The sequence below is a fragment of the Cucurbita moschata genome, unplaced genomic scaffold (genome assembly GCF_002738365.1).
Source record: "Cucurbita moschata cultivar Rifu unplaced genomic scaffold, Cmos_1.0 Cmo_Scf00097, whole genome shotgun sequence".
Classification (NCBI taxonomy): domain Eukaryota; kingdom Viridiplantae; phylum Streptophyta; class Magnoliopsida; order Cucurbitales; family Cucurbitaceae; genus Cucurbita; species Cucurbita moschata.
Window position 1 is genome coordinate 479,780 of NW_019268613.1, and position 24,041 is coordinate 503,820.

General features: G+C 38.5%; 1 protein-coding gene, 1 long non-coding RNA gene and 1 pseudogene across 2 annotated transcripts; 2 read left to right on the forward strand and 1 right to left on the reverse strand.

Moving 5' to 3' along the window:
- Positions 1-317: 317 nt before the first annotated feature.
- Positions 318-6,397, forward strand: LOC111439597 (annotated as a pseudogene).
- Positions 6,398-10,345: 3,948 nt separating this feature from the next.
- On the reverse strand, positions 10,346-10,796 carry LOC111439603. The gene is made up of 3 exons (XR_002709820.1): positions 10,724-10,796; positions 10,554-10,631; positions 10,346-10,359 (listed from the first exon to the last, which is right to left on the reverse strand). It is a non-coding gene; the product is annotated as an uncharacterized LOC111439603 (long non-coding RNA).
- A 7,696-nt stretch (positions 10,797-18,492) lies between these two features.
- LOC111439598 (polygalacturonase-like) lies at positions 18,493-20,528 on the forward strand. The gene is made up of 4 exons (XM_023077207.1): positions 18,493-18,969; positions 19,113-19,402; positions 19,669-19,897; positions 20,231-20,528. Exons 1-4 carry the CDS (start codon positions 18,493-18,495, stop codon positions 20,522-20,524), a joined length of 1,290 nt encoding a protein of 429 aa, XP_022932975.1. The 3' UTR covers positions 20,525-20,528.
- Positions 20,529-24,041: the final 3,513 nt, after the last annotated feature.

Below are 24,041 nucleotides of genomic sequence, written 5' to 3' on the forward strand. Positions count from 1 at the left end.
ATATGGCATGATAATGTTATGTACGAAATTTGGTGACCATTAGGTTATGATAACAGGATAAACCAAGTATAGGTGTAAAATGACTAAAATGCCCCTATAAATATATACCATCAGCTTATGACCAAAGTGACCTGTAAATGACATGAAATTTGATGAGGAGTCTTTTGTCATGGTGCAATGGGATTACACAAAGTTACAAGGCCATTGGAATACGTTGAAGAATTAAACCAAGATTTGGGGTGGTAAATGACCAAAAGACCCTTATGAAAATCCTACGACCTGACTTGATGTTTGTGGTAAGTCTTATTAGTCGTTTTATGGCAAATCCTACTGAGTTGCACTTTGCTACTGCAAAAAGAATCATGACGTACTTGAAGGGAACTCTGGAATTTGGGATATGGTATCAACGTGAAGGGAAGAGTGAACTCTTAGGCTACACCGACAGTAACTATGCGGGAGATGTGGATGACAGTAGGAGCACTCCATGCTATGTTTTCTTAATGAGTGGAGGAGCTGTGGCATGGTCCTCAAGGAAGCAACCAATCGTCACGTTGTCAACAACTGAAGCAGAGTATCTAGCAGCAGCTACATGTGCCTGTCAAGCCATTTGGATGAAAAAGATATTGAAAGAAATCGGGCATGAACAAGATGAAGAGATGATTCTATTTTGTGACAACACGTTCACTATCAAGTTATCAAAAAATGCAGTAATGCACGGAAAGTCAAAGCACATAAGGGTTCAATATCATTTTCTCAGAGAATTGACAAAGGAAGGTGAAATTAAATTGGTCTATTGCAGCACTAAGGAGCAGCTGGCCGACATAATGACAAAGCCTTTGAAGTTAGCATCATTTGAAAGGATCAGAGAAGCGTTTGGGATGAGTGCTATGAACTAAACTCTTGATCGAGTTCAGTTCAAGGGAGGAAGTGTTGAAGTAGCAAATTTCTATTAGTTAGTTTTTCTCGTTATTGGTTGAGTTTGTTAGTTAGTTTTCTTGTTATTAGTTTTCATGTATTTTTCTATAAAAGGCATTGGACCCAAGAATAAGAAATTATCATTTTTGGTAAATTTTCCAAAGTCTCTAAAATTCACAGCTAACAAGGTTAACCATAGATCGGCCAAGAGCACAATGGTCGACCCTAGAGCTATGCACAACTTTATGATAGAGATGGAAGAAAAACACTTAAACATTCTCTAGTATAAAGACAGAAATGAAGAAAGTTGTCGATGCGGTACTATTATCTACCTCAAGAGTTTTAAAGAGAACTCTGGTTAGTGAGAGACGGTAAAAAAAAGTCTATAATGATAAAAAATTTGTTGATCAATATAAAAACGGCATATCATTGATATAGTCTATCAATGATAGACTTCGAGACTTCGAAAAGTGTAACATCTGTAAAATTATTTATTTGTGTGGTGCATTTGTAAATTTATTGGATAGTTCCAAATATGACAAACAATTTTGCTTCTCTTTATTTGTGTGACATCTTTGCAAATAAAAAGTCACCGACTCTATTTACATCACCAACTACAAATAAAAAAGATGAAAAATATATGATAGTATTTTCTCGATACTATCTTATAGAATATTTTATTATTTTTATTATAATAGAAAATCCATATACAATCCGTATCTAAAAATATAAACATTTACAAGTATTAGGAACTTGTTATTATTATAGTAGGAGGTTGAGAAGCTCGACAATGAAACCAATGTTGTTACATTGCAGAGTTCTTTAGTTGACCCAATAAATTAAAATTAAAAGTCTCTTTTAGAAAATAAGCCGTTGGAAAAATTAGCGTTTTTTTTTTTTTTGGCTAAGATCTCCCCATCCCTTTTTTTAGTAAAATAAAAAATAAAATCATACTAACAAAGAAACTTTTTTTAAATTCAATAAAACTAAAAAAATGAGAGATGGAATAGTCAATCATTAAAATGACAATGAGTGTCTTATCTTATAAGATAGACTTAAATTTAAAAAGGTTGGAGGAAGCAGAGATTTACCCACGTGACATACCTAATTAAAATTGGTTAAACGGTGTAAAAACAATAATTGTTAAATAGAACAAGAATACAATAGTACTTGAGATCCGTGAGTTAAAATTAGAGTTAGAAGGGTAAGCATTAACCTATAAATATCACTCCACAGCTCTTCCACTTCCTTTTTCTCTCTCTCATGCTTATCACCTTGTATCATTAAGTTTTCTTTTGCTCTTCTAGTAACGTTGCATGGTTTTCTTTCCCTTCTATTTCTGTTTTGTAACCATGCCTTGGCTGCTAAATTAACATTCAATATTATTAGCCTCGGTGCCAAGCCCAATGGAAAGACCGATGCCTCGTCTGTGCTTCAAATGACATGGGCTAAGCCTTGTGACTCGTCTATACCGGCCACTATTTACGTTCCCAAGGGTATATTCTATGTTCGAAGTGTGAGCTTTAATAGGCCTTGTAAGAACAATGTTATTACTGTTCTCATTGATGGAACTCTTGTGGCTTCCTCGGACATTCAAGTTTTAGCTAAGACTAAATCTTGGATTGAGTTTAGTCACATAGATGGGCTTTCCATTACTGGCAGTATTATCGATGGACAAGGAACTGCCTTATGGAATTGTAAACACTCGAGAAAGAGTTGCCCCACTGGAGCCACTGTATGCAAAATTTGAGTTGGCTAGATAAAAAATAAAATTTGAAAATTTTTCTTTAGCCGAAAGTTGAAAGAAAATGAATCCATTAATTACAATATTAATTTAACTTTGTACTAATTCTTGCTTTTGATTCTTTTGAATGGATAGAGTCTTCAAATAAATGATGCACAGAACCTGAACATCAATGGATTATCTTCAATTAACAGACAAAAGTTCAACATTGTGGTGCACGGGTGTCAAAACGTGCATATGACAAGAGTGTGTCTCGGCTGCAGACGATAGTCCAAACACTGATGGCATCCATGTGCAACAATCATCAGATGTGACCATCCTCAACTCGAGCATTAGCAACGGTGACGATTGTATCTCAATCGGTCCAGGGACCTCCAACTTGTGGATGAAGAGTATTACATGTGGACCAGGACATGGAATTAGGTAGTTAGATTACGACGAACATGTTTAGAAATGTTTTTTTAAAGGGTTAAATAAATTTGTTTAAAAGATAAACCTAAACGTTGAATTAAATTTGAATCATTAAAAAAATATCCTAAAGTTATTTTGAAGGTGAGAAAAAAGATTTAAATTATTTTAAAATTTTTTTGGATCAAAGTTGTTATTTAATATATTAGGCTGAAGTGAGAAAATTAAACCTCATGAAAAATTTGGTATTTTATTGAATGTATTTGTAGCATTGGGAGTTTGGGGAGAAAGGCCGAGGAGGATGGAGTGCATAACGTTACAGTGACATTATCTACTTTCACCTGGAATGAGAATGGAGTAAGGATTAAGTCTTGGGGAAGACCAAGCCATGGATTTGCTACAAAAGTTTATTTTCATCATATAGTATGAATAATGTGAAAAATTCAATCATAATTGATCAAAATTACTGTCCACATGAGAAAGACTGCCCTCACCAGTTATATTTTCTCATTAATCTCATATAAGTTAATTTTTTTTTTAATTATATTTAACCTTTTTAATTTTATAAATAATCGATTTATTTTATCTTTAATTGCATGAAATTTGTTTGGTTTAAAATGGGTGCTAAATTATTAGTATTATTTTTTGTTACATTAAATTACACTTATGGGTAATTAATTGCAGACTCGGTTACCCTCACATATCTTAATATGGGACGAAGTTTTTAGGTGGTAAAAAAGTTTATAGATGTTCTTGTTTATCCGTTTTCTTAGCATATTTTGATCGTTCTTCTTTGTTCTGATTAGGCTTCTGGAGTTAAAGTTAGCGAAGTAAAATACGAAGACATCAAGGGAACTTCCGCCACTGAAATAGCAATCAATTTTGATTGTAGCCCAATAAATCATTGCACTGGATTAAGCTTGAAAGACATAAACCTAACTTACGAGAATCACATCACTAAAGCTTCATGTAAAAATGCTGAAGGAACTACTCTAGTGTGGTTGAACCTTCTGGTTGCTTAGCAAACAAATCTAATTTTCTGCTTAACGCGTTGGTACTAAAATTAAAGGATAATAAAAATGCTGTAGAGGACGTATAAATTATTTGCCAATTCCACCATAAAAATCAAACAACTTTGACAAAATTTTAAACTCAATAAATTATGGTATGGTATTAGTGATTTAAACAATTGCAGTCCTAAGTAGGTCTAAGTGTTCCCACTAAACGAGAAAATCTCAATGAAACATTATACTAGAATATCTCTTATTCCCGTAGTTGTTAAATATTATACTAGAATAACTCTTATTCCTATAGTTGTTTTAGTAACTATTAGTTTGCTCAACCACATCCTTAACAATCTTAATAAATCTACCCATTATTTTAGACACGGTAGTTTATCCTTTTAAGAGTTTAGCTTAATATTTACCCATGCATAACTTCCATAGGAGGACAGTCCAAAAGCCACCGCGAGCCTCTATATGAATCTGACATTACGAACCAATGATCGAGACCGTATGATATATTGTCATGTTTCCTTCTTGCTATTTTTAAAATAGTTTGTACTCCTGGAAACTAGGGTAGACTTATTTATTTGCAAGTGAACTCGAACTTAAGACCCACTTTGTTGGCAATAACTTCCCTTTGAGACTTATGGCCATCTACCAATATTTTTCTTGTTATTTTTAGGGCTTTTCTTAATCATCCGGCATTGGACAAGACTTCTCTAGAGTTGAATTTGGGATTTATGGGCTCAATCTTAGGAACAAAGAAATGAACTATTAAGAAGACGTGAACCTTTCCTTCATGAAATACTCTCTTTATTGAAATTGACAAACTCTTGATCTTAAGCTTTATGGTGATTGTAAGTGACCCCCTATCGGGGTTATGCAACAATCACATGCAATGAAATGATGTGACCTATCTTTCGTTTCGTTTCGTTTTATTTCGTTTTCCAAACGGTGCTGTCCTAACGGGTAATCGTGGACGTGTACCATATACTCTACACACAGCCCATACGTGCGAGTATGGGCTCACCAGCTAGTTCACACACCGTTGGGCCACTTTCCTTATCCGGTGGGCATACTCTAGGAGCCCCTTATGCTGGGACCCGTTAAAACTAGTAACCGTCACGGTAGGGCTATGCAAAGGATAACGATCGTTGACCTGCCATTGGATTTATGCGTCCGTACCCTCGTGATGGGATAGGGGTATCTCTCCAGATGCATGAACACACATAATGCATGAGATCTCCCTACTTCTACATTTATCATTAATGAACATAACCCCCCTGTCACGTTCCATGCTTCATGTCAATCTCATTTTCAATTTATATTTCATACATATTCCTATAGGGGTTATGATTCCAGACAGTTTACCGTGTTTCATATCATACAATTCATGCTGTTTACATTTAAATATTTCATACGATCATGCCATAAATGATCTATTTTACCTTAAACAGGGTCAAAACTAAGTCTGAGAGGGTCGAAACGGTGACAAACGGTTTGGAAATAGGTTTCTAGAGTCGAATAAGCCGCCGGAGCTGTGAAGCCGCCACCGAGCCGATTGAGCTGCCGAAGCCAAGGGGAGCCGCGCTGCAGACGTGCCACGTGGCACAATCAGAGGGTGACGCGTGTTCAGGGGTCTCAGGTCGAGGCGCGGGTTATCGGATCACTCGCGGGTGACAGGCTGGCCCAACTGAATGCAGGGGGGCTTGGCTGGGCGTGTCGGCGTTGGACTGGGCTTACCCGTTTTGGCCTTAAGCGATTAGGCCATGGGAACCGTTGGGTATTGGGCTGACCTAAGGTTATTGGGTTCAGTTTGGGTTGCGGGATCCGGCCCTCGGGTCGGACTTCATCTTCTTCACCCGATTGCCTGCGCGTTTTTTTGGTGACTTTTCTCTCTCCTCATTAACGTCGTTTTGACATCCTTTTTCCCTCCTTTTTCCTCCGTTCCCGAGTCTCTTCTTCCCCCTAACCCCATTTTTGGTATAGATCTTGTTTGTAAAGGCCTCACACTCCTGGATCTAGAGAAGTTTGGAAATTCGACGTTCCGTCTCCCTTGCTTACGGTATTCAACGTATAGGATTCGTCTAAATCTACCCCTGATGTGTGTAAAAGGTTCTGGATTACTTTTGTTGCGTAAAATGGAGGTTTTGACGTCGATTTCGTATGGTTTGGCCTTGCCGGAGTTTCGTCGAATTTTTCTGTTCCTCTTCGTTTTTCTCTATTTTTTTGTTCTTTGCAGGTCATTTTGGGGTGGCTGAAGGTCGGGGTCGAGTTCTATGGCATCCCAGCCTTCGGCCGCCCTTTGTGGGTCGTGTGTAAGTAAAAACTCTAGCGTCGCCGCTGAAGGTCGGGGTCGAGTTCTATGGCATCCCAGCCTTCGGCCGCCTTTTGTGGGTCGTGTGTGAGTGAAAACTCCAGTATTGCCGGAGTATTCGGTTCTGCCGACGACCTTTTTTTTTTTTATCCAATCTATTACATTACCTACCCCTAAAAAGAACTTTCTTCCTCGAAAGTCTCGAACTTGTGGATCAACTCGGGATATTTTTTCTTTATTTCCTCCTCTCGTTCCCACGTAGCTTCCTCAATTTGGTGGTTACGCCACAATACCTTAACGAAACCTGTATTTCTATTACATAAGGCTTTCACTTCTCGGGCAAGGATTTTAATCGGTTTCTCCTCATAACTTAAATCTTCCTCAATTTCCAGAAGTTTGTAGTCTATTACGTGCGTAGGGTCTGCAATATATTTTCTTAACATGGACACATGAAATACATCATGTACTCTTGAAAGTAAAAGTGGTAAAGCTAGTTTGTAAGCTACCAAACCTACTCTTTCTAAAATTTCGAACAGTCCAATAAATCGGGGGCTTAGCTTCCCCTTTCGTCCGAATCTTAGAATGTCTTTCATAGGAGCTACTTTTAGGGACACTGGGTCCCCTTCTTCGAACTCTAAATTCCTACGCCTAACATCGGCGTAGCTCTTTTGCCTACTCTATGTGGTACGCATCCTTACTCTAATTTTATGTACCGCCTCGTTGGTGATGCAGACCAGCTCGAATCCTACAAGTTCTCGTTCTCCTACTTCGTCCCAACACAATGGGGATCTACATTGTTTTTCATACAACGCTTCAAAGGGTGCCATCTCGATGGTTGCTTGGAAGCTGTTGTTATAAGAGAATTCCATTAAGTGCAGTTTGGTGTCCCAACTCTCTGTGAAATCCATAACGCATGCCCGAAGCATGTCTTCTAGGATTTGGTATAATCGTTCAATTTGGCCATCCGTTTGTGGGTGAAAGGCGGTGCTAAAGTCGAGGCGGGTACCCATCGCTTTTTGGAGTTCGCGCCAAAAGGCCGACGAAAACATGGGTCCCGATCCGACACAATTGACACCAGTACTCCATGCAACCTCACAATTTCTTTCACGTACAGTTGGACCCAATTGTCTACTGTATATGTTGCCTTACCCAGTAGGAAGTGAGCCGACTTTGTCAGACGATCAACGACCACCTTGATTACTGTATAGCCCTTTAATGTTTTGGGTAGGCCTACTATGAAATCCATGGCAATGTTTTCCCATTTCCATTCTGGTGTACTTAGAGGTTGTAGTAGCCCGGCGGTTTTCTGCCTAGGGGCTTTTACTTGTTGGCACACCAGACAATTACTCATGTACTCCGCGATATCCTTTTTCATACTTCACCACCAGAAGTGTTGTTTCAAGTCTTGATACATCTTTGTTCCACCTAGATGTATCGAGAAGGGTGAGTTGTGTGCCGCAGTTAGGATTTCATTCTTTATTTCGCTCATGGGTGGCACACATAAACGTCCTTGACATAATAATTCGTCATCTGTTGACTTAGGAATTCCGTCCACTGGGCCTACTTTCAATTGGTCTAGGATTTTGCTTAGGCTTGGATCCCCACGTTGTGAGTCTATGATCCTTTGTCTGAGCATGGGATGCACTGTCAGTCGGGCTATTTGGACTGCCACTTCTTCGATTACTACCGCTATGTCAACTCGTTTGAAATCAGTCCGCACTCGTGGCTCCCTTGTGATGAGGGCCGACGAGTGTACTGCTTTTTGACTCAGTGCATCAGCGACTATGTTTGCTTTTCCAGGGTGGTACTGGATATCTATGTCGTAATCTTTTACCAGCTCTAACCATCTACGTTGCCTCATGTTCAATTCTTTTTGTGTGAACAAGTATTTTAGGCTTTTATGGTCCGTATAGATTTGGGTCTTTTCGCCATACAGGTAGTGTCGCCAAATTTTTAATACGAACACCACCGCTACCAACTCCAAATCATGTGTAGGATAGTTTTTCTCGTAATCCTTTAATTGGCGCGATGCATACGCAACAACCTTGCCATGTTGCACCAGTACACAACTTAACCCCTATTTGGATGCATCACTTTAAATCATGTATCCCACAGAACTCTCTGGAACTGTGAGCACTGGGACAGATACTAGTGTCATAGCCCAAAATTTGAATCCGAAACAAGGTGTTCAAGTATGAAAAGTATGTAAACGGTTTAAAAAACAATGCATGACAGATCTAAACAAAAATATTCACAGACTCCTAAACGCCCCGAGACACTCCTCTGTGGCATTAAGATTCAGCATGCATTCCCGCCTCGATCCATGGCATCACTCACCTGAAAAAAAAAGTAGAAAGATATGAGTATAAAAATACTCAGTAAGTAGCCTACTTGTAGGCTCTTTTCGCATCCTTATCTTGGTAGGTATCCACAGTCTTTCTTGGGTTTCTAAGGAGAGTGATCTAAGCTGCAACTCTCTTTTCTGTATCTTAGGAGGCTTGCCCATCTTAAGCACTGAAATGATCAGTGTCCTGAGGTGAGGCGCGACCTCATAAGTAAATCTAAGGGGATCGTATGGCTGGATCTGAATACGTGACTCTCTCTGAATATCATCCGTGGAGGTTAGCTGACGACCCTCACACGGGACCATACATCTACTAAATTCGAGGTGCGGCCCCCTATGTGCCGATCAGCTACTGAGTCATCCTATGTGGCTCCACGTCCCCCGCTCCGGGACGGGTTTCTACGGCCCAGGAGTCCTGTTCAAAAGACCCCTTAGCTATCACCACTAGGTCTGGGCACCTATCACACTTCCCTGTCCGGATCTATCAAGTTCATTGATCTCCGTACCAGAGCTCTGTCTCGATGGTACGGTATCGGAGGAGAGAGGGAAGTGGAGGTTCAATGACAATATCTACACTGCTCAACTCTAGCGGGCTACCTACAGTTACCGTGGTGACCTATTATTCTTTCTAGGGTGGAACTTGGTGGGTTAGACTTGGATTCATGTATCTCTAGGATTCTCGTGCTTGGTCTCACAAACCTATCGAGTTTGAAATTCTGGGCTCTGGATCTGCCAGTAATCATTTCGCAGGTCTAGTTGCACGGTATTCTAGAGGTCCCCTAATCTAGGGTCTCATCTAGCCTACTTAATCACAAACACCCTAATCTATGCTCATAATTTCTTCCGATTCATCAAAAAAGATAACATAAGCAATCGTCATGCATAAAAGTTAACACACAGTAGTTCATGCAATATTAACAACATGCTCAACGGGAAGATAACGTCCATCTTACCCGGAGCGCAGATTTCACAAGTTTCTCATCCTCCTCATGCATACATACTTTATCAAAATCTCAATCAAACAGATTTAATAAACATTTCATATCTAGCTTTCCTTAATCATTTCATTTTCGTAGTTTCCATACTAATATACTAGGTCCGGCTAGCTAAGTTAATGGGTGGTAGCATGCATGCTTGTTCCTAGCGGTTCCTACAAGTACTGCTCGTGGGAATCAAAATGGCTACTTACTTGGTTGGCGCGTGTCTTCCCGAGTTCGAGTTTTCTTGCCAGAAAGGATTCCAAAAATTTTGAAATTTCCTTGACAAGTTCTAATTCACATAATAATAGGGTCAGTATCAAAATCGGGTCAGAAAACAAGCAAACAGAGACTGAACGGAAAGAAAAACAGTGATTCACGTGCCTACACGCGCCCTGGAGGTTTCTACGTGCAGATCCTACGCGCGCGTGCCCACATACGACAACCCAGGTAGACGCGGGTCAGAGGCGCCGGGTCGGGGCGATTCGCATGCGATGCTGAGTCGGGCCGGCCAGATCCACATGCCTGATGCATGTCCGCTGCAGGGTGAGGACGTGCCTCACAAGTCGATGATCGACACGTGTCGATACTGGCTCCACGGCGCTCCTCTGCACGTTGACCAATGCGTGGCGACGTCTCCTCCCTCTCTCCTGCGTTTTTTTCAATTTTCCAGGCCTCTGTCACGTTTCGATCTATTTTCTTTTGATTTTTTCATCTTCCAATTTGTAATCTGAACCTTGTAGATCTCATATCCTACTCCTTTGAAACAATATTCTTATATTTTTCTGATAATCATAGATCTTAATATTTGAGTTCGAATTCAGAGAAAAACACGAGTTCTTACCGAAAATCACGTTTTCTTGAAACTCCGATTCGAACGCCAATCTTGGCCGCCTTCACTCCAGAACTTAACCAGATAACGCTGTTGAGGTTAAAAATCCAAGGATCAACACAAAACGTCGCTAACACACGAAAATCTTGATGACTTCTCGATCTAGACATTCGTGGACTAACCTGAAGTTCTTGGACGTTTTGACGAGATAGGAAGGTGCGATTCGTGAGAGCACCTTGCCTCGGACTGTTGATGGTTAAGATTGAAGATTCGGATCTCTGGCGTCTTTCTTCTCTTTCTCTCCCCTGCCTTAAAAACCCTAATCTTCTTTCTCTCTTCTTTCTTCTCTGTCTCTGCCCTCTTCTTTCTCTTTTCAGATTATGACCCAATCAAATCAGACCCCTCAAGTAATAATAGGGCAAAATGACTAGTTTACCCCTATTGTGACCTTTTCTTTTTTTTTTCTTTTTTTTTTCACTCGGGCGCTACAACTAGTCTTTGTTTTAGCTCTTGAAAGTTGGCCTCACAAGTATCGTCCCAAACGAAAGGTACACCTTTTTTTGTCAATTGGGTGAGAGGCGTGGCTATTATAGCAAAGTCCAGGACAAACCTTCGTTAGTAACCTGCCAATCCCAAGAAACTTCGTATCTCGGTGACCATTGTTGGGCGTTTCCACTTCGTGACAGCTTCTATCTTATTGAGATCTACGAAAATTCGATTTTTAGACACTACGTGCCCCAGAAACGAAACCTGTCGTAGCCAAAATTCGCACTTGGAGAATTTGGCATACAACTTGTTCTCCCTTAAAATAGTTAAGGCTTTGCGAAGGTGCTCTTTGTGTTCTAGGTCTGTTTTCGAGTATATCAAGATGTCGTCTATAAACACGATCATAAACGAGTCTAAGCACTCCTTAAATACTCGGTTCATTAATTCCATAAATACCGCTGGGGCATTGGTGAGACCAAAAGACATCACCACAAACTCGTAGTAGCCATATCTGGGTCAAAAGGCTATATTCGGTATGTTTTCATTTTTAATCTTAATTTGATGATATCCTGATCGAAGATCTATTTTAGAAAACATTGTCGCCCCTCACAGTTTTTCAAATAGGTCCTCGATACGGGGTAATGGGTATTTGTTCTTTACCGTCCTCTTGTTTAATTCCCTATAATCAATGCATAAACGCATTGAGCCGTCTTTCTTTTTTACAAACAACACTGGCGCACCCCAAAGAGATGGGTCTCGTTCCTGGTTCCAGTTCTATTCCAAAGTCTACCTCTCACGATGGAGGGATTCCCGGGAGGTCCTCTGGGAAGACATCCATAAATTCGTTTACTATGGATACTGTATCTATTGGTTTTTCCTTTCCTTTTGTGTTTACTACACAGGCTAGAAACGCCCACCCCTCTTGTTGTACCAAGCGTCTCGCTTTCATAATCGATATTATTCTTGGGGTGGTACCTGTGGAGGTCCCTTTAAACTTAAAGGTAAGTCCGTTTGGAGGTGTGAATATCACCTCTTTCTTATGGCAGTCTATGCTAGCAAAGTCTACCCCTTCTGGGCTACCGACCGACAATACATGCATTAAGGGTTCTACTACGCACCCTGCTTGTTTAACAAATGGTAAAGAAACAAACGAATGGCTAGAACTAGAATCAAACAATGTCAACGCAAAGTGTCCTAGTATAGAAAACGTACCTGTCACCATGGTGCCAGACGTTCCTGCCTTTTTACTGGTCATTGCATATGCCCTGGTCTGTGGGTGGGTTTGTATGGTGAGCTCTCGAATGACTGGTCCTCTAAGGAGTTCCCTTGGATTTCTCGAGCTTCTTGTAGGGCAAGTTCTGGCCACATGACCTGCATGACCACAGATATAACACATACCTGAGACCGCCAAACATCTCCCAACATGTTGTTTTCCACAGTCACGGCACAGGGGCTTCTCCAGTGTTAGGTATCGGGCTATTGGGGGTGGAGCAGGTGGCCTACTCTGATATCGAGGTCTCTAGAGCGGTGGTTGGAATTTTGTGGTTTCGACCTTGATAAGGCGTTTCCTCCCTATGACAACTGTTGGCTCCGTTTTTTTCTCCTCCGGGGGGTTTTCTAGGGCCTTGGCTATCCTTAGGGCCTCTTCATAGGTTTTTGGGTTAAAGGCCTCCAACATGCGGCGGGTCTTCGGGTTCAATCCCAACACAAATTTTTTAGTCTGTTTCTCTTCAGTGTTAGTTAATGACGGTGCAAACCTTCTTAATCTCATGAATTCCTGATCATACTGATCCACCGTGCGATCACCTTTGGTTAAGTGGTTAAACTCTTGTTATTTCTTTATGCAGGTTTTCTTTGGATAATAATATTTCAGAAAGGCTTCCTTAAAGGTTTCCCACGTTGTAATCCCCTCACCAGAGTTGATGCTCTGTTTATTATCCGACCACCACACTTCTACATCTTTTTGTAATACATACGTCGCACACGCCACCTTATGTTTGTCAGGGCATTAATTCAAAGGTCATTTCCATGTTTGCGATCCACATCTGAGCCACTGTGGGATCTTCCTTTGAACTGACAAAAGGATGGGGGTTATACTGTCTGAAATCCTTTAACCAACTCGCACCCCTATCCGGATGCAGGTTGTTCACCGGTTGCATAGCTACCGCATCCATCGGTTGCGTGGCTGTCGCGTTGGTTGGTTGCGTGACCATTGCCGCGACTTGTTGCGTAGCTAACAACGTGGCTTGTTGTGTGGCTAGGATGGTTTGCATTGTCGTTTGGAGGGATTCCAACATTAACCTTGTGGTGGGGTCTAACTTGGCCTGTGGTGCAGCTTGAGGGGGCGGTGCGTATTCAGGAGGTGGTACAAACGCATATGGTCCGGTAGTCAACCCCTCTTGGGAAGAGCTTCTATCAGCTTCTCCTCTTCCCTCTCTCCTAATGGGAGGTCGTCCTCTCCCTCTCCTACCTCTTTTACGTCCTCTGTGCGGCTGCTGGGTTTTATGTCCTAAAACTCATAGTTTGTAAACAAAAACATATTCTATTTTCAATAAAGTTATTATTGTTATTTATTCAGTAAAGATTGTTATTGAATAAAGTGAATTTTACGATCATAAATCTAAATCCAGTAAACTAAGACCACTCTGGCTATAGTATGATTACTTGAACTATATGTAGAGACATAAGAGTGGATCAAGTTCAAGTATATACTCAAAATGATCTATAGTATAAGGATAAGGCTGTGTACCCTATTCTGGGGACACTAAGGATGTGGCCCACTTTTGTATATGATATAAACAATGTGATCACTAAATTGTACATGTGGAGACATGTGAGTGGGGGCATCCCATGCAATGAATATTGCATAAGATCGGACCATGAAGAAAACCACTCTCACTTTATAATGTCGTTTACTATTGAGACTGATTTTCTTTTCATTCGATGACCTAGGTAACTCGATCTTAATCTTGAGCTAACCATGAACTCCTGTTTATTCCGAATTATCCTTAGATTTGCATGGGTGAGAGTGGCTCGAGTTTGCCGATTCAATAGGCCTCCCATTTCAGGGGTAAGACTGGGTGAATAGCTGGAGAAGTGGGGTGCAAGATGGAATTCGCTCCTACCCACTTTTAGGTATAGAAGAGAGGTAGTTCCCTTAAACACTGACTTCAGGTCTTGAACAAGAGGCCCCACCCTCTCATTGGCCTGAGAGAGATTTGGTTTACTGGTTGGACCACAAACCAATTCTTCATAAGAGGATCAGTGGGACATAAGGAACAAGAAGTAACTTTAGGGGTAAAACGGTAAATTGATCCAGCTCTAGTTACGAACAACCTGTGAAGGATCGACTTACTAATCATGGTTATATCAAATGGACAGAGATATATCTATAGTGCGGGGAGTGCAACTACTAGGCTATAGTGGAGTGTCCTAGTAGTTAACGAATGTTGGTTAACAAGGTTAATGAGTTTAACCGGTTAATCTTGGATCGTTGGAGCCCATGATCTATAGGTCCATTAGGTCCCTCTGCTAGCTCATATCGGACTAAACCATAGAAGAGTGTGACGAGTGAGTTCAAAGTGTTCGAATTCAAATTAGGGAATATGCGCTACATATATCTGATATATTTAACCGCATTTTTGTTTTATTTACGAATTAAACAAAAAGAGAGAATCTAAGATATTTAAATAAGATTTAAATATCTTAATCAAATATGTGTCGGAATTGATTGGGATTGGCATTTGAATTAATAGTAAATATTAATTAAATAGTTTAATTAATCATTTAATATTACTTTAATTTGAAATTAATTATTCAAATTAATTGTTGAATTAAAATGAAGAAAGTCAAAATGTTGACTTCATGTAATGGAAAAATCCATGTGAGTGGAATTTTGAGGTGTCAAAATTTGGTTTAACCAAACTTTCATGCTTGCCAAATAAACCCCACGAATTTTAGTGGAATTTTGAGTGTCAAAATTTGGTGAACTCAAACTTGCAGGCTTAGCCCCATAATCTTAAACATTTGAGTGGAATTTTGAGTGTCGAAATTTGGTGATCTCAAATTTGCATGAACATGCAAACATAACTCTATAAATAGAGTGATCACGGTACATGGAAGATCTTCTTTGGTGAAAAACCTTGAGAAAAACCTCTCACAAACACTCTCTTCATATATACAAAATTCCTCCTAAGTTTAGTCACTCACCGGATTCCACAATCATGTCATGCATCATTTAAAGCCAACCACATTAAATATATCACAAAGATCATACATCCCTCATTCTACATAAGGTATACCTGGCAACGACGGGGCATCGGTAATTGGATCGTGGAACATGCCAAGCCTACTCTGTAGGCTAGTCTACAAGATTTATAACCTGGCTCTGATACAAACTGTAACGACCCTAAATTTTACCTATTTAATCTAAGGTCATTACTATACCTTGAAATGCGGAATATACATTAAATGGGCCTTGTTCATTATACACCTTACACTCGCCTTTTATTATCTCGTGAAAGAGAAGATGATTACAAGGGAAAGAAAGGAAAAGAACATTATTGAAATAAAGGAAAAGGAACGAAACCGAAATGAATGTCTTATACTACCCTATGGTTTATTATGCAAATACAATTCAACCTATACTAACCTATACTAATGATGCAAACCAAAAGGGTCAGAACATTGACAAACGGGCTGAAAATAGGTTTTGCGAGCCGAATAAGCAGCCGGAGCCGAGAAGCTGCCGTTGAGCCGATTGAGTGTTCCGTCTCCCTTGCTAGAGAAGTTCGAAAATCCGGCGTTTCTTCTCCCTTGCTGATGGTGTTCAACGTATAGGATTCGTATAAATCTACCCCAGATGTGTGTAGGAGGTTCTAGGATTACTTTTGTTAAGTAAAATTAAGGTTTTGTCGTCGATTTCATATGGTTTGGCCTCGCCAAAGTTTCGTCAGATTTTTCTGTTCTTCTTCGTTTTTCTCTATTTTTTGTTCCTTGCAGGCCGTTTTGAGGTGGCTAAAGGTCGGGGTTGAGTTCTGTGGTATCCAAGCCTTCGGCCGCTCTTTGTGGGTCGTGTGCGAGCTAAAACTTTGGCGTTTGCCAAAGTTTTCGGTTCTGCCGACGACCTTTTTGTTTTTTTTTTTTTATCCGATCCGTTACAAAGGCTCTACCTGCTCTACCCCCTCGTCAAGTACCACTTCAGATTTTAGGGCACATAATCTATCATCATGCAATAAAATCTAAGTTATTAGGTACGGTAACCAATTATAACCTAATTAGATCATAAGACGTAACTAACATATGCATATAATTCACATAAGGAGCGAGATCTTGCCTACTAACCTTACAACTTACACACCTTGTCAAGGCGAGGTGAGCTTCAGTCAAGTTGCAAGGTGTCACGATTAGGCTTTTTCAAGGCGTGTTGCTTACGGTCGCGTGTTAGATGTTCCAATGATGATGCTTGTCCAAAACGTATTGTCCACGACCGCATGCCCGTTCCAACCCCTTTACTTGCTTTCATGTTAGATTGGCATTTACTATTCTTGTTGTGTTAGTACGCGGGCATGACCTGTCCACAACATCATGTCTACACCCTCCATGGCTAAAATGCACCAAAATGTACTATAGGGTGAGAAACTAGTCAATTCTTCCTCCCAGGTTATATGCTATTAAAAGTTTAGTTGTTGCTTATTTGCCTGTAACATTGTTTTCTAGCAAAAAAAAAAAAAAAAAAAAAAAAAAAAATAAAAAAAAAAAAAAAAAAAANATTTTGTGCATTTTTCTCGCTTACATTCTCTAAAACAATTTCTTTCAAACTTGGCCAAGGCTCGATCAAACGTCCGAATTGTCTACGACTTACAATTTTCATACTGCTGACTTGTTCATCGGGTTAGAATAAGTGTCGCAAAATCGCTATCCCGTTCCACAAGAATGTGATTGTGATAAGTGGTATTACAGCCAAGTTGGCTCCTTGAATCGTAGTACACAAACATGTCTGCTGCAAAACAACTGGGCATGTCCCGGGCTAGTCAATTGGTAGAGATCGAAGATTAGTTACTCTACGTAAGTCGTTCCTACAAGCAAGATACTTACTAGGTATATTTATAAATTCACCCCGTTTTGTTTTCTTTATCAATTGTTCGCATGTTGCAGGGTCAAGGTGGAGGAGCGTTCGAGAACTATGCAGTCAGAGAGGGGGTCGTTCTGGAACTTCAGTCCTTCATTCCATTTTGTCAGTCTTGTCTATTTCATTTTTTTAGTTGTAACCAAGTCCATTTTCCCCTTTGTAATAAATTCGAAGTCTTGTAATTTTATTTTAAGGTGGAATTGTTTAACTTAATTTAATTTTAATTTTACTGCATTTTCTTATTTTATTTTATTTTATTTTACTTATATTTTTATTTTTTTCGCCTTCGTCTTTTTACTTTCGATCCGAGTTTCGAAGTCTCAAAATTCGTGTCGTGACATCTTCGATTTTCCATACCAGCGATAATATAAAATTACGAATAAAAGAATTATTAAATAATTAATTACAAAACTTTAGAGCATAAATCCCAACAATGGGAGACTTGAAACTATGAATCCTCCAAAAAGATGGGTAGAAATCCATGGCAAGAGCACAATGGTCGACCCTAGAGCTATGCACAACTTTATGATAGAGACGGAAGAAAAACACTTAAACATTCTCCAGCATAAAGATATTAATGATGAAAGTTGTCAATGCGATACTTTTATCTACCTCAAGAGTTTTAAAGAGAACTCCGAAAGGTGAGAGACGGTAAAAAAAAAAGTCTTTAATGATAAAAAAATTTGTTGATCCATATAAAAACGGCATATCATCGATATAGTCTATCAACGAAAGACTTTGAGAATTCGAAAAGTGTAACATCTGTAAATTATTTCTTTGTGTGGTGCACTTGTAAATTTACTGGATAGTTCCAAATATGACAAACAATTTTGCTTCTTTTTGTTTGTATGACATCTTTGCAAATAAAAAGTCACCGACTCTATATTAAATCACCAACTACAAATAAAAAAGACTATGAAACCGACTCTATAGAATATTTTATTATTTTATTATAATAAAGAATCCATATAGAATCAGTATTTAAAAATATAAACACCTAAAAGTATTAGGAAATTGTTATTATTATAGTAGGAGCTTGAGAAGTGGGATCAATGAAACCGATGTTGTTAAGTTGCATGGTTCTTTAGTTGACACAAACAACTAAAATTAAACATCTTTTTTACAAAATTGGCAGGAGGCAGATTTACCCACGTGACATCCCTAATCAAAATTGGTTAAACGGTGTAAAAACAATAATTGTTAAATAGAACAAGAATAGAATAGTACTTGAGACGGGTAAGTTCAAATTAGAGTTAGAAGGGTAAGCATTAACCTATAAATATCACTCCAAGGCTCTTCCATTTTCCTATCACTTGCTTCCTTTTTCTCTCTCTCATGCTTATCACCCGCCTTTGTATCATTAAGTTTTCTTTCGCTCTTCTCGTAACCTTTCATGTTTTTCTTTCCCTTCTATTTCTGTTTTGTAACCATGCCTTGGCTGCTGAATTAACATTAAATATTATTAGCCTCGGTGCCAAGCCCGATGGAAAGACCGATTCCTCGTCTGTGCTTCAAATGACATGGGCTAAGGCTTGTGACTCGTCTACACCGCCCACTATTTACGTTCCAAAGGGTATATTCTACGTTCGAAGTGTGAGCTTTAATGGGCCTTGTAAGAACAATGTTATTACTGTTCTCATTGATGGAACTCTTGTGGCTTCCTCGGACATTCAAGTTTTAGCTAAGACTAAATCTTGGATTGAGTTTAGTCACATAGATGGGCTTTCCATTACTGGCGGTATTATCGATGGGCAAGGAACTGCCTTATGGAATTGTAAACACTCGGGGAAGAGTTGCCCCACTGGAGCCACGGTATGCAAAATTTGAGTTGGCTAGATAAAAAATAAAATTTAAAAATTTTTCTTTAGCCGAAAGTTGAAAGAAAATGAGTCCATTAATTACAATATTAATTTAAATTTGTACAATTCTTGCTTTGGATTCTTTTGAATGGACAGAGTCTTCGAATAAATGATGCACAAAACGAGAACATCAATGGATTATCTTCAATTAACAGCCAAAAGTTCAACATTGTGGTGAGTGGGTGTCAAAACGTGCATATGACAGGAGTGAATGTCTCGGCTGCAGACGACAGTCCAAACACAGATGGCATCCATGTGGAACAATCATCAGATGTGACCATCCTCAACTCGAGCATTAGCAACGGCGACGACTGCATCTCAATCAGTCCAGGGACCTCCAACTTGTGGGTGGAAAGTATTACATGTGGACCTGGACATGGAATCAGGTAGCTAGATTACGACAAACATGTTTTGAATTTTTTTTTTCAAAGGGTTAAGTAAATTTGTCGCACTAAATTTTAAAAGATAAACCTAAACGTTGAATTAAATTTGAATCATTAAAAATATATCCTAAAGTTATTTTGAATGTGAGAAAAAAGATTCAAATTATTTTAAAATTATTTTGGAACAAAGTTGTTATTTAATATATTAGGTTGAAGTGAGAAAATTGAACCTCATGAAAAATGTGGTATTTTATTGAATGTATTTGTAGCATTGGGAGCTTGGGGATAAAGGCCGAAGAGGATGGAGTGCATAACGTTACAGTGACATTATCTACTTTCACTGGGACTAAGAATGGAGTAAGGATTAAGTCTTGGAGAAGACCAAGCCGTGGATTTGTTGCAAAAGTTTATTTTCAACACATTATTATGGATAATGTGAAAAATCCAATCATAATTGATCAAAATTACTGTCCACATGAGGAGGACTGCCCTCGTCAGGTATATTTTCTCGTTAATCTCACACAAGTTAATTTTTTTTTTCTAATTATATTTAACCTTACATTTGAATAGAACTCAAACTTTTAATTTTATAAATAATGGATTCATTTTATCTTTAATTGCTTCAAATTTGTTTGGTTTAAAATGGGTGCTAAATTATTAGTATTATTTTTTGTTACATTAAATTACACTTATGAGTAATAAATTGCGGACTCGGTTACCCTCACATATCTTAATATGGTACGAAGTTTTTAGGTGGTAAAAAAGTTTATAGATGTCCTTGTTTATCTGTTTTCTTAGCATATTTTGATCGTTCTTCTTTGTTCTGATTAGGCTTCTGGAGTTAAAGTTAGCGAAGTAACATACGAAGACATCAAGGGAACTTCCGCCACTGAAATAGCAATCAATTTTGATTGTAGCCCAATAAATCATTGCACTGGATTAAACTTGAAAGACATAAACCTAACTTACGAGAATCACATCACTAAAGCTTCATGTAAAAATGCCGAAGGAACTACCTCTGGTGTGGTTGAACCTTCTGGTTGCTTAGCAGACGAATCTAATTTTCCGCTTAACGTGTTGGTACTAAAATTAAAGGATAGTAAAAATGCTCTAGAGGGCTTATAAATTATTTACCAATTCTACCATAAAAATCAAACAACACTCACAAAATTTTAAACTCAATAAACTTTTTCTTATGGTATGGTATCTAGTAATTTAAAATAATTGCAGTCGTGGAGTAGGTCCAAGTGTTCCCACTAAACGAGAAAATCTCAATGAATTATTATACTAGAATAACTCTTATTCCTATAGCGGTTAAATATTATACTAGAATAACTCTTATTCCTATAGTTGTTTCAGTAACTATTAGTTTACTCAACCACATCATTAACAATCTTAATAAATCTACCCATTATTTTAGACACAGCAGTTTATCCTTTTAACAGTTCAGCTTAATATTGACCCATGCAAATAAATTCCATACGAGGACAGTCCAAAAGCCGCCGCGAGCCTCTATATGAATCTCACATTACGAACCAATGATCGAGACCGTATGATATATTGTCATGCTTCCTTCTCGCTGTTTTGAAAATAGTTCGTACTTATGAAAACTAGGGTAGACTTATTTATTTGCTAGTGAACTCGAACTTAAGACCCACTTTGTTGGCAATAACTTCCCTTTGAGACTTGTGGCCATCTACCGATATTTTTCTAGTTAGTTTTAGGGATTTCCTTAATCATCGCGCATTGGACAAGACTTCTCTAGAGTTGAATTTGGGATTTATGGGCTCAATCTTAGGAACAAAGAAATGAACTATTAAGAAGACAGTGAACCTTTCCTTCATGAAATACTATCTTTATTGAAATTCACAAACTCTTGATCTTAAGCTTTACGGTGATTGCAACATTTTCATAAAGGACTTGGAATTGGATGTCTACATTCGCAGATACGGTGAAGAACGACTTTGGACGCCACTCGTGCTGGATAAGAGCACTGACCTTGCCAAAGTTGTTCACTCGAGCCTTCCCCGTGGTCAGTGGATCAAGTGAATGCTGGGTGCCAACGGTGATGGTATTCCAAAAACAGCAGGGTAGCTTCCATAAAGTCTTTGTGATATCTTTTTGTCCCAAAAACACACTTTTGGACTCGGGGGGTGTTTTGTAATTGAACTATTGAGGTCGGTGCACATGAGAACATGTACTCAAGTTATTTGGCTTCATTGGAAGCTGTTATAGTTGGCCACTTGTCAACATTTTCTCCTTCACAAGACTCGCATTGGATACTGGCCGCTTTGTCTCATTTTCACCTGCATAAAAAAGTGGCATTGGTGTTTAGATCTTTCTCTTATTCGACGAGTTGGGGTTATGTTCTTCCCTTTAGATGTCAATGGGTCGAACTTGTAAGAGTCCCGCTGACCTCTCGGTTGGAAATGAACGTTTAACTAGCGCACCGAAAGTATTAGAATCGTTCTTGATCTTACTTAGAATTAAATAAAACAAAATGTTAAACAAACTACATTGAAGAAATATGGAGAAAGTTCTCGCAGATCTTTAGTCTACTTGCTCCAACTTCTCCAATAGGTGAATCTCCACTGTAAAGTATTCATTGCTAGGAATCGAACACAAAGTCAAGGCTTGTGGTTGCTTCTTGAAAGAAATTCTGCAAGGACGGGAGAAGGAGACTTTTAGAGAGAATACTGGAACCGAGGAAACGTAGGATACTTTTTTGGTCAACCCAAGGGTCTTCTCTACGGCTATTTGAGGATCTTTACCAAATATTATATTTGAATATCTGTCATGGTAGGATATAACATCTTTCCCCAATCATATTTAAATGTCATAAGATATTCTCATATATATTTAACTAATTTAAATCTCTCTCAAATTTCAAATATATATTTTCATTCAATTATCTATATGCATGGATTATTTTAACATTTAGTATATCAAAAGCAATAAATATATTTTTCTCCTATTTGAACCCATTAACTTAAATGTATTTTTCTTTCTTTATATTTAATATATCTAATATTTTAAGTTGCAATTTAAGCACTCCAATTTAAATATATTTTTTCTCTTTCTTGTATTTAATGGATCTGATATGTTAAATATCAATTTGAACACTTCAAATTAAATACTTTTTCTTCTTTGAAATTTTTCTTCAACTAAATCGATCCTTTTCGTGTTACTATGAGCTGGCAAAGGAACCTTATGACCGTATTGATTATAAGCTGCAATGACGTAAAATTAATTAAATATATTCCTTAATTAATCAACTTTGTTCATTAACTACAGGCCACTCCATCGTAGACCTAGAGTTGCACCCTTATATAGTGTACAACAAGTTTTGACCATTGATATAATCGTTACAAGCTATCACGAGTTGTTCGCAATGTCTTATGCCTTAAGTGCCACTAACTCTCTCATGAACAATTTACTTATGATCAAACCATAAACCAAGTCCTTCTCGGGTCGGTGAGAGAGTGTAACTCCATTGTTCAAGTCCCGAAATCAGCACTTGAGGGAACTACTCGTCTACTTATTCTATATCGGAAAGAGTGAATTTCATGTCGTGAAATTATGTTCCTAGCTCCCTGTTTGGTCAAGTTTCCAAAACAGTAGACATATTAAATTTGTTATAAAAGTCATTCTCAACTCCCTTAGGATTGAGGTTGAGTCGCATATGGTCATCTTGTAAAATATTAATTTTCTCGATTATTGAATTTGTAAAGCGAGATAAAAAAATTTCGTGGTCCAATCTTATACAAACTCTTTGCAGTATAAGATACACCCACTCACATGTGTCAACATGAACGATTGAGATATAATCATTTGTAACAATTACAGACAGAGTCGTATCAATTATGTTATCAGGATAAGAGACGAAACCTTATCGACATACTATAGACCCTTTAGGTTATTCTTAAACATGATTCTCTTGTATGTCAATCACATGTTGTTTAAGATTACATCAATGATCTAGGACTTTTCGTACCATGGATAATGTTAAATTTTAAATAAAATAATCAAATATATTATTAAAATTAAACAATTAATTACAAGGCTTTATGACATGAATCTTGTTAAGGATAGTTGATCGTTCATTATAAGGCAAATATCTAGATATTTGCCTTACATTACGGGTTACCATATTTGCCCTTTTATTAAAGGCAAATATATTGCATTCATTTATTATTTTTTCCTTTTATTACTATTCCCATATTATTTGTAATTTACCATATTTCTGCATCCTGTAAATGATTATAAAAAAGAGAACTCTCACCCCCATTTAGGTGTGGTGATTCAGCAAACATTCACATGGTATCAGAGCTCTCTCCGTTACATTTACTAATAATCTTATTACTATCCAGAATCGTCAAACAGGAAGGGTGGTGGCAACCGGTAAACGAGATGGAGGGCTATATGTGCTGGAGCGCGGTGTCACGGTCATGCTTGTCCAGGGCATGTTGCCCATGGCCGCATGCCCATGACAAGCCAAACCCTTGTCATGTCTTTTCATTCTAGTGTTTTTCCTTTTGTAATTCTAGAGCGTTTGACACCTCAAAAATATCATGTCTAGACCTGCCAGAACTAAAATGGCCCAGAATGTACTATAGGGGGATATGACTAGTCGTCAACTTCT

Coding starts and splice junctions, on each gene's coding strand:
- LOC111439598 (XM_023077207.1), top strand. CDS start 18,493: ATGCTTATCACCCGCCTTTGTATCATTAAGTTTTCTTTCGCTCTTCTC. Junction 18,970..19,112: donor GTTGCCCCACTGGAGCCACG/GTATGCAAAATT, acceptor TTGAATGGACAG/AGTCTTCGAATAAATGATGC. Junction 19,403..19,668: donor GGACCTGGACATGGAATCAG/GTAGCTAGATTA, acceptor ATGTATTTGTAG/CATTGGGAGCTTGGGGATAA.